Source organism: Octopus bimaculoides, chromosome 5 (genome assembly GCF_001194135.2).
Source record: "Octopus bimaculoides isolate UCB-OBI-ISO-001 chromosome 5, ASM119413v2, whole genome shotgun sequence".
Taxonomy (NCBI): Eukaryota; Metazoa; Mollusca; class Cephalopoda; order Octopoda; family Octopodidae; genus Octopus; species Octopus bimaculoides.
Genome location: NC_068985.1, coordinates 118,983,305 through 118,995,053, shown reverse-complemented (window position 1 = coordinate 118,995,053; position 11,749 = coordinate 118,983,305). Strand labels below are relative to the sequence as shown.

At 35.7% G+C, this 11,749-nt stretch overlaps 1 protein-coding gene across 1 annotated transcript in view; it reads left to right on the top strand.

Annotated features, from left to right (window-relative positions):
• Positions 1–28: 28 nt before the first annotated feature.
• The window catches only part of LOC106882259 (F-box/LRR-repeat protein 16), a 204,342-nt gene continuing 192,621 nt past the window's right edge, over positions 29–11,749 (top strand). Inside the window, exon 1 of the mRNA XM_052967960.1 lies at positions 29–3,642. Within this exon, the coding sequence (XP_052823920.1) occupies positions 2,447–3,642 (1,196 nt within the window). The 5' untranslated portion in view covers positions 29–2,446. The remainder of the gene's footprint in view (positions 3,643–11,749) is intronic.

Here is an 11,749-nt window from a genome sequence, read left to right as displayed (position 1 = left end):
ATGTATATATATATATATATATATATATGTGTATATATATATATATATATATATATATATATTTCTCTCTACATTTGAAGCAAAAGCGTATGTGAAAATGAAATAACGTGAGTGGATTTTTTCAAACCAGCATTCATCCAAGTGAATCAGGGAGAAAAATATATAAATATATTGCAAAGTTTTTTTGTTTTTTTTTGCTTTAAGCAATCATACCACTAAAGGATCCTGAAATTGTGAAAGCTCTCTCAAAACCGCTAGAAATAATTCATAAGTCGGAAGTGAAACTATACCTGCTTAAATGATAATTTGTCTTTACATACATTTATACAAACATACACACACATTTCCTGGTGTTATTTAAGCTTGACATCCAGTTGGCATGCAAAAAAATAATAATTTTCCCGACCAAAAAGTATAAAACAGCAATAATCTGTTATACTACGACTATTTCATAATATTGTATATTTCATGGTCCTTTTAGCTTTCTAAAACTGGCATCCCTGCTTAAGATTCCGGACAGAGGGGAAGGAGTACATTCATTCATACTGGAAACGGATACCCTACCTACCTATTTACCATTTATATCTATCACTATCTGTTTGTCTGTCTGGCTATCATTCATTTATTCAATCATTATATAGTGTGATTTATACAGCACAAGCGAGAAAATCTAGAAAGGAGTGAAGTACATTAATTTACTAATAGATACTTCCCTTGTGTTAACGTTGTTGTTGTTGCTACTACTATTCTTATTGCTTATTCCCACTACCACCCCTCGTTTGTTTTATATCGTGTAGTAAGCCTAATTAGAAATGTAAATTTTATTTATCAATTATCTCCATTTGCGATTCAGATCTAATTTATTAATTTGTATCAACTTAAAAAAAAATAATAATTAAGTCCAAATCGAACCCCACCCATGCATAGCTTGTAAAAATTTACATTTCTAAATTGTAAAACGTCGCTTTTAACCTTGTCTATTATTTGTCTGCAGCGAAAGAATAAGCTATCAGATGATTTTATATTTAGTATCATTAATTATCGATATGTGGTTTTCACAACACATTTGAAAATTCCATGCCATAGACTTTAGTGTAGTCAGCTATTACTACTATCACTTATAACTTTACATAATCTTCGATGTTTTTTTTTAATGAATTAGAATAATAATGTAATAAGAAAGCTGCAATTAAATTATTCTTAAAACTTGAACATCTCGTTTATCTGAATGAAAATAATTATATATTTATACTGTATGTATGTAGGAAATCGATGATAGAAAGATTCCCCTTCAGTTTTATGCAAATATTTCATGAACCAAACACTTGTATATCGATTCCTTGGAACAGTTTGTAACAAGAGCTAGTGTAGTGTAGTTGTATCAAATTATATACATACATATTATAGGTATATCAGTTTACTGTTTAATATACAAAAACCTAATTCATTTATTATTCACGAACACCAACACACACACATTTATAATCGACATATATAGACTTTGTGTAAATATATATGTGCGTGTGTATCTCATTAAAAGAGTATATATTATAACAAGGTTAGATCTGTTTAGAAAAACAAGAAAAAAAAGAAACAATAGCACTCAGTTCAAATTAAAAACAATAATAATATAAGGGGGATATATTCTGATCAGTGTTTTTTATTCTCCTGTCAGCCAATGTTGCTTTTGTTGAATTCTCTGTGATTGACCAGAAGAATTAAATGTTCCGGTCTTAACGACCCAGTTTAGAAATTCTTAAAATGTGATTTCTCTTCTCAACCTTTCCCACTCTATCTACTTTCCCCCCCTCTCTTTATCACTCTCTTCCTCTTTAATTTCTTTGAGCAATTCATGCTGCCGTCGTTAACAAGGGCAGCGGATAGAAGACACGATCCACACACTATTTAATAACTCCTTGAGGTTTTTCTTTATTCTTTTGAGATTTTATTTTCAAACAACGTTCTGCTCAATCCCTCTATCTCTTTCTCTTTTGCCTTCACCCCTTCTCTCTCTCTCTCTCTCTCTCTCTCTGGAATTAGTATTTGAGTGTAACTCGTTATATTTCCTTTCAGTGCCTACCAATTTATATATATTATAGAACACACTATATCTGCCTATCTTTATCCTCAACGAGAAACTTAACGAAACCTTTGTACACGAGATAAATTTCTTAAATAGGATTTCATGACCGTTTGGTAGAAGAATTTAAGGTCAATTAATAATCATAATAAATTACGCCTCCGACCGAAAGCATTGGTGTACTAAAATACAACCGCAAACATTCAAAGAAAACTAGAAGAAATCAAACCATGTGATAAAAACAAGCCAGAATTCTATCTCGGTAGTGAAAGATGCCAATGTAATTCATGCTCATCGGAAAGCAGTAGGGTTATATCTTGTCGAGCGTGTACATGTGTCTGGACAGTGTGGGGCAAGTGGAATAATATGTCGACTATACGTAGGGCTTATATGGAATTGTCGAATGGGATCAGGGGCCTTCGTTTACATAGGGACCAGACTCCTCAGGCTTCGGCATCCACTTCGTCAAAGGATGCTTCGATTACGACACAAATTCCTTCGTTAATCTCATCTAAGTCAACCGTGCCCAATACTTTGTCTTCAACAACTGGGGTTGGAGGCAAAATCTTGCGCCTTTCGAAACCAAACCAGACCTACAACAGCAATGTTATTAACACGTCGTCTTCTTCAACCTCTTCAACTGTATCATCAGTTGCCATTCGAAGGATGCGAATATTAAATGGGCGGTATAGCCCCACATCTGTCCAAGAATTATTTTTAGACGAGAAATTTCTGTCCCGCTTCTTTTCGTATTTTTCGCCTCAGGAGAAAGGTGATTTAGCACGAGTGTGTAAACGATGGAGAAATATTCTATATAACGTGTGTTACTGGACAGATGTCATACCTGTTATATCATGTCGAAAATGGTGTAACGATGTAGAAGGCAGAAATAAATTTTTCGAAAGCCTAATTCTGCGAGGCTTTGACTCGATATGTTTATTTGGGGCGACAGACGAAGATATTCAGGACTTTGTTAACAATTTCCCCCCTTGTAGGAAACAAATTCGGTCTATCAGTGTACGTTGTTCAAATGTAACGGATGTCGGGCTCGAATTGATGTTTAAGAAAATGACTTCTGTTTATCGTTTGGAACTTTCTGGTTGTAATGAAATCACAGAGACCGGTTTGTGGTCGTGTTTGAACCCCAAAATTGTCTCACTTTCTGTAAGCGACTGCATCAATGTAGCAGACGATACGGTCGGCGCTATAGCACAGTTACTTCCGTCTCTGTACGAACTCAATCTTCAAGCCTACCATGTTACAGATGCTGCTCTTTCTTTCTTCAGTGCCAAACAGAGCTATACCTTATGCATTCTTCGTCTGCAGTCGTGTTGGGAAATAACTAATCACGGTATAGTAAATATTGTACATTCGTTACCAAATCTTACCGTCCTCAGTCTATCGGGCTGCAGTAAAATAACAGATGACGGAGTTGAACTTATAGCGGAAAATCTTCGGAAGTTACGCCTTTTGGACTTATCTTGGTGTCCTAAAATTACTGACGCCTCTTTGGAATATATTGCTTGCGATTTAAGTCAACTACAAGAACTTGTTTTGGACAGGTAAATCACAATTTATTTTATTTTCACTTTTCATTGATTTTATTGATTTGACTTCATACTTTGTCTTATAGACACGTGAAACACACACACATACACACACATAAATGTATATTCATCCATATACACAAACATACATGTATATATCTATATTCATCCCTGCTAAGCCAATTTAGCCTCTTTCACATTCCCTGTATGCACCTCTTCGAATTTACTAAAAGCATTCTAAGGCTTTTGTAATACTGTTGTATTATATATATATATATATATGTGTGTGTGTGTGTGTGTGTAGTAATATGCTAAAGATGATCATTCATTCAATTGACCACATCCATTTCCGTTTGCAAACTTGACCTTGACCTTTTATTTATCTTTACCAAAATTGTTTTTTTCTTTCCAGTAATGCACAGTTAAAATCGATCCGGTTACAAACCCTACTCACAACTTATTGAACATTTTTTCTTTTCTTTTTTTTTTGGAGGGGGGGATTCATTTACAGTTGTTTTTACACGTATTAGGGATAAAATGTAAAAGAAAATCAACAGACATTAGTATCGAAGTGTTATTTTATTAGGTCGATTGGAATTATTACATTCGTCGTGATTTAAACTTCTAATGTCCTTGATAAACATCTTAATAGCTACGTCTCCTTTATTCTCTTCTATAAACCAGATGCCATGTGCCTAATCAAAAGAAATCAATATTTATTTCTTCCTTTCTTTTCAAACAAATCAATAATGATGTTGTTCTTTTAACGACCACCGTTAAGAGTTTAACAACTCCTGGAGAATCGATTATGTGAACCGGTTTCGATAGCTGTTTCAAGACATTTTCATTTTTATGCTTATGTGTGCCTTGTCTTCATTCACATCTATTTCTCATAGGAATTTTAAATCAACTACAGTACTTGGTTGGTACACTGTTTTATTCGACCCTGGAAAGAAGTCACGTCAAATAAACTATGATGAAATTTGAACTCAAAGCGGAAAAAGGGGCTGTATCTAAATACCGCAAATCATTTTGTTCGACGCTCTAACCATTCTATTAATCCTTTATATTAAGATTATATTTTGGAAAAACATTAACATCGCAGCCTTGTTTTGTCATCGCTTAAAAGGCTGAAGTCTTATGTTTATGTAAAAATAAATAAACTAAAGAAATAAATAAAAGGCGGTGGGCTGGCCAAATCGTTTGCGCGGTCAGACAAAAATGCTTAGCGGCATTCCTTCCGGCTCTTTACGTTCTGAGTTCAAATTCGCTTAGACCGGCTTTGCTTTTCATCCTTTCAGGGTCGATAAAATAAGTACCACTTGAACACTTGGGTCGATATGACTTACCCACCCCTTGTTGTGCCAAAATAAGAAAAGATTATTGTTATTATTATTGGGTGGTGAGAATACCCAATAATTCGAGTGTGATATTAGGTCTGTTGCTTCATGATATTAAATATTTTAAGCTCATTATATGTGACAGAAGAAGGCGACAGACATACTAAAATTGGTGCTAATCATGTTTAATCTTAGTAGCTGATTCTGTTGTTCATGTTTTCGCGTTCAAATTCTTCCAAGGTCAACATCCTTACTCTGTCACTAAAATAAGTACCAGTAATAAGTATAAGGATTATTCAGTCGACTATATTCTATTGCTTTCACAAAACTGACCTTGTGTTTATCTAAAAGAAGCCACTGGCAGAATCGTTAGAGTGTCGAACTAAATGCTTTGGGGTATTTAGTTACAGCCCTTTACATAAGTTCTGTGTTCACATACCGTCTATATTGTATTTGACTTTCATCTTTCCCAGGTTGATTAAAATAAAGTACCTGTTAAGTACTGAGGTCGATATGATTGACCACTCCCCATAACCAAAAACTTCTGGCCTTCTGCTTCTGTTTCTGTCCCTCGTCCCAATTTTTAGTTTTGTGTCAGTGTTAGAAATATGTTCATTATAATTACTTGTTATTTCTGAATACGAGAGAAGTAACAGAAAATATAACTAAATGCTTCACAGTATTTACTTTGGTTTTTCTAAGATTTGAATTCAAATCTTATTGGACTGACTCTACCTTTCATCCTTCCACAACTGATAAAACAGTAGATTAAAATACCTAATAAAAATTCACCTAGAAGTATTTTGCAAATAACATTTCCAATGACCTGGTACCCATTGACAACAACCTAGGACAGGGATTAGAAATAGATGGTTAGCAGACCTCACAAATGGGCCACTTAGGTGTTTTCTGGGGGTCTCAGACCTTATCTAAATGTTGATCTGTGTTTGTTTTGAGTTCAAATCCTGGTAGGTTTCGTTTTTGCCTTTTATCCTTCAAATGTCAAAAGTGTTTTCGAAGATTTTAAACTCAATTAGCTATATATTTGTGGTTTTATGTACCAATTGGGAAAACAAAGATTCACTTTCTTTTGTTTTCTTTTCCTGCAGTCTTCTGAGTTCAAACCCTGCTGAACTTCACAGCACTTTTCATTCCTCTTGGGACAATAAAATAAGTATCATTTATATACTGGGATCAATTTCTGTCAACTCTGTCCTTCTTAAAAAATATACAGCTTATTGCCTGTGGAAGAAACTAGTATTTAATGCAAGAATAGCCACAAGAGTGCAAGACAAGCCTGAGTTCACTGCTCAGAGTGAAGCAGATTAGAAATAAATCTTCAACCTAACATGTTACCCTCTATCACAGGTAACACTCCCTGATGATCTGGTATCCGTTACCTACAGCTAGGGCATGAGCAAATGTTAAAAATTCAGAAGTGGGTCATTACAAAAAGAAGTTGCTAATTTCTGTCCTAGGGGAACTGCGGAAATGTAAAATAAAATGTTCTGCTCTGAAATTTAACAAAATTTATAGAGTGGATTGGAACACCTAACTCACGAATAAATAGACTGATACCATACCCACTTGTTTGTTTCACAGAATAGCATCTATTAAATTTTCTTCAAGTAAACTTAAGTCATAAAGATAACTTATCAAATACAAAAGGAGTGTCCTATGTACCTCTGGATATGCTACATAACTTATAGAATGTCTGGTATGTTGCTTATAGTTATACTTCATTCAATTTGCATTCAAATCATGGATGTTTTATTATTGTTGACGGACATGCTGCTTTAAAATCTATGTTCATTAGCAATAAATAAAAAAGAAACAATGAAAAGACAAAGTAAGGACTTTGTTGAGTAGAAATTTTGTTATTAGATTATGGTGAGTGACTACATAGCTGCTCAATCACTGGTTTGTAAATACTGGTAATGTAATCTAAATGTTTCACAAGCTTTAGTTTTAGTTGCTGGGTTGTCGCTGTTGTTTAGTCTCAGGTCAATCCTGATTGAGGAATCATGGTTTCTCCTGTTGTAGATGACAGATGAGGGCTTGAGGGCTTTGTAATTTCTTGTTGAACAACCTGCACAAATTATTTGTTTATAGTGATCAAATATAGGGAAGGCACATGGCTCAGTGGTTAGAGTGTCAAGCTTACGATCGTGAGGTTGTGAGTTCGAATCCCGGACCGGGCTGCGTGCTGTGTTCTTGAGCAAGACACTTTATTTCACGTTGCTCCAGTTCACTCAGCTGTAGAAATGAGTTGCGACGTCACAGATGCCAAGCTGTATCGGCCTTTACCTTTCCCTTGGATAATATCAGTGGTGTGGAGAGGGAAGGCTGGTATGCATAGGCAACTGCTGGTCTTCCATAAAACAACCTTGCCCGGACTTGTTCCTGGGAGGATAACTTTCTAGGTGCAATTCTATGGTCATTCATGACCAAAGGGGGTCTCAAAAAAAGTGATCGAATGTCTGTGCTGTACATAGGCACATTACCTCCATCAAATCAACATTGCTTGTACAGGTGCATAGCATGCCAATGTCAGATGTTGAAGTTATCACAGAGCAATGTGAGACAACGTGTTTTGCTCAAGAATACAATGTACAGCCTGGTCCTGAAATTAAACCTATGATCTCACAGTTATGCATACAACATCGTAACCACTTGACCACACACCCTCATATTTGAGCAATAGTCTTGAGGGACTATTACAGTGCTGAAAAAGCTGCTTTGTGGCATTTCTTTCTGCTCTTTTCATTCTGTCTTGGTACCAATGTCCAGGACTAATCATCTGAACATGAAAGCATTCCATTCAACCTACAGTTGGTCACTATGGTCAGGTAGGCCTGCAACTAGAATATAGATAAGCTGGTAGCAGTATGCTAAGGTTTCATCCAGAAGGGGATTAACAAACAGTTGATTGGACTGTAATAAAGAGAAAATGTACTCTGATCAACATCATTCAATGTGTTCCCCACCTTTTTTTTTTTTTTTACCATTTTAAGACAGTAGGTTTTGGTTCCAGAGTTATTTATCAGTTATTGCTAGCAGTTTGAATGACCACATAGTGACTCCTTCCCTGGTTTGTGCGTTAATCAGATGAGAGAGTTTAATCTACCCCTTTATAGAATTCTGTCTATTGTTGGTAATACACCTAGATAAACTGGATTAAGAGAACTAGAGTACATTAAGAGTATAATGTTCTGTACAGAAATACAATGATATACTCACAAAAGATTTAAACTTGTTATCTATGAGTTTATCATTATGCCTCACTGATTTGGCCATATCAGAAGTTCCACAAGCCAATAAAGTGGCCTGTACATGGATTCCAAATCTCTCTCAAATCACATCCATGCATTCTTTAAAAAACAAAGAAACATATTGAACAATGTAATCCTAGGTATATAAATCGAAGAGGTGGTCATGGTTAGAGGTCTTAGATTATTAGCTTACTCAATCAACAGTGTTTGAGGTTAAAAAAACAAACATGACATACAATAAGGAAGCTTCGACACAGTTACTCAGCCTACGAGAATTATTGCCCTATCATTTCAAAAAAGGACATGCTAGATAATGTACTCCAAGGCACATTATTCATGAAAATATGATAGGTTAATCATGTCTTGAATATCTTTGGTTATAGTTCTGCCTAATCAGTGCTGACACAAGAGCACTGTGCTTAATCAGAGCTGACACAGCCCCCCCCCCTGAGGTTTGAGTAAGTTATATTTTCTCCCTTGTGAACACAGTATGGCCAAATGGTTAAAAATGTTCACTTTGTAATTACAAGGTCTCAAGTTCAGTTATACTATGCACATCTCAAGCAAGTGTTATATACCATAACATCAGAATGACCCAAACCCTGTGCATGTACTGGAGGCCATCTGGTGACTTTTACTTGTAATTTAAATGGTCGAGCCTTGTCACACTATATCATGCTGATACAGCTTGAAGTTTACATGATATGTGGAATACACAGCCACTTACACGTCAATTCAATTGTTCAGATAATCAAACAACTAATTACTCATTGTAGAAATTTAGAGAAATCTCCTTACTCAAATATCTCCATCAACACCTTACAGGAAAGTTACAAAGCCTAGAGATTCTTCTTGTCATTATTGTTTCACCCTGGGCCAACCCTGATCAACCAAACCTATATGCAAAGGTATTCCAACCATAACTCTCCAATTTTTTGTGGTGGGTGTGTAAGGCTACATTATCTAACATGTCCTTGTTTTAGTTAAGGTTGTAGAGTAAATTATCTTAAGTGTCCTTGCTTTATTTAAGATTCTAGAATGCCATTTGATGGAGATTTGGCTGCTCTTTCTAGTATGTCAAGTTACCACATAAAGATTCTTGTGACAGCTTATTATTGTTGTGGTATGTATCATTATTATTGTTGTTTGTAGGGAGCTGGAGTAACAGAAATGATGGAAAGCAGAACAAAATAGCTTGCAGTATTTAACTATAGAGTGGAGGTGTGTGGCTTAGTGGTTAGGGTGTCAGCACCATGATCGTAAGACCGTGGTGACGCGTTGTGTTCTTGAACAAAACACTTCATTTCACGTTGCTCCAGTCCACTCAGCTGGCAAAAATGAGTAACGCTGCAATAGACTGGCGTCTCGTCCAGCTGGGGAACACATACGCCATTGAAACCGGGAAACCGGGCTCATGAGCCTGGCTAGGCTTTAAAAGGGCACATTTATTTTTTCTTTTTAATTTAGCTATAGACCTTTACATTCTGAGTTCATATCCCACCAGATTTGACCTTGCCTTTGATCATTCCAGGGTTGCTAAAATAGGTATTTGTTTGATATTGGGGTCGATTGTAGCAACTACACCTTTCATTGAAAACAGGTGGCCTTGCACCAATTTTATACATGTTGTTATTGTTATTGTTATGGTGATAACTTCACAGTAAAATGTATTTGTAATGCAGCTTCATTTGCTAGTCTGATGCATCTCCTTTCATTTCATTGGTGTTGCTTTTCATATTCCTTGAGAATGGTATTAAACATTACAGCTTTTACTTCTTTCTTCAGTCCTAAAGATATGAGACTGTTGTTATAGATAGAAATCTTTATTGTATAGTTTTATGATGATCATGAGGTAGCAGAGGTAGTTGGTCCCTTTATCAAATTACCTTTCAGTGTATAATTCTTAGCATTTTATCCCAGTAGAGCCAGCAGACACAGTATGGCCAAATGGTTGAGATGTTCTCTTCTCAATCACATGGCCCAGAGATCAATCCCACTGATTGGCATTTTGGATAAGTGTCATTTACTATAACCTCAAGTTATAGTCTTTTAATATAACCTCAATGTTTTGTAAGTTAAACTGGATTGTTGGAAACTGTGTGGAAGCCTGTCAAATGAATTGTATGTATACTTCAAATTCTGGCTTTGTCATACTGTGTCACACCTATGTGTCTATCAATCCCACTGATACAGGTCTCCTTAGCTATATATGTCTGTGGAGTACTCAGCCACTACCAAGTCAAAGTGATTGGCAGTTCAGTTGACCAAATAACTGAAGATTCACACTTGGAAATTCAAAATGAGATCTATTTACCCCACTAGATCCTGTAAAATACATACCAGTTGTGTATTGAAGTGAAAGACTGGTAAATACTCCATCAATGCCACATATAAAAGTGGAATCAGCTGAAAATTTGTGAAAGGAGTCGTGGTCCACTTGAGACAAATGGAAATGTTATAGGAACATAATGTAGAATTCATTTTTTGTGATTGTATGACAGTCCAAACCATGAATCACTTTCTATAAAAATGTGGGAAGATTTGATAGAGACACAAAATAATTCTTTCTGATTTTGACAGAATGCCACCAAATTTAGAGGGTGGGGATTAGTCAATTACATTGACCCCAGAACTTGACTAGTACTTATTTTATCGACCCCAAAAGAATGACAGGCAAAGTTGACCTCAGCAGGATTTGAACTCAGAATGTAAAGAGTCACAAGAAATAAAGCATTTTGTTTGACGTGCTAACAATTCTGCCTGCTCAATACCTTATAGAGGCAGAAAATAACAAAATTCTTTCTTTATTTTTGTTACAAAGATGACAATTAAGAAGACATTACAAAGCAGGTTACAAAAATATAGGGATTTTATATAAATTGAATGAAATAGTAACAATATATATATATATACACTTATGATAAAGTTTCAATAGTAAGACCACTACTTAGGGCCAGTCAACAACCCCCACAGGTTCAGGATTAATCAGGCTACCAAATATGAGTACCCTTTCCCAGCAGTATTCCTTGATTCATAGGCGTGTGTTTAGAGTAGGTCCATTCACTTGAACCATATTCACCTCTATCACTCATCATTTAATAAATTTACTGAAGAGTAGTATTTCCCAACTATCCTCACCTTCTCTTCCAAGTGAAACTTGGACAAATCAATGAAGGTTAAAGAGAACAGTCTCAGTTGGCAATTCTTTCAGTCTTGCACACTATTCAATATCTTTCATCATAGCCACCAAACAGAGGAAAACTGCTTGCTCTTACCAGGCAATGGAAGTGATCTTCATGATGGAGTTGTCTGATTACTAAAGCCATCTCACTTGCAACAACAACTGATCTACATAAATCTACATGTCAGTAATATTCGGACAGTGAAACGTCAGCAATGTTTGGACAGTGAACAAATAGATACAGAAGAGTATTGTTGCTTTAAATGTATCTTAGACAGGCTTTGCTAATGGCACTCTCATGACTATAGTTTATCCTGAATTGGCATTAC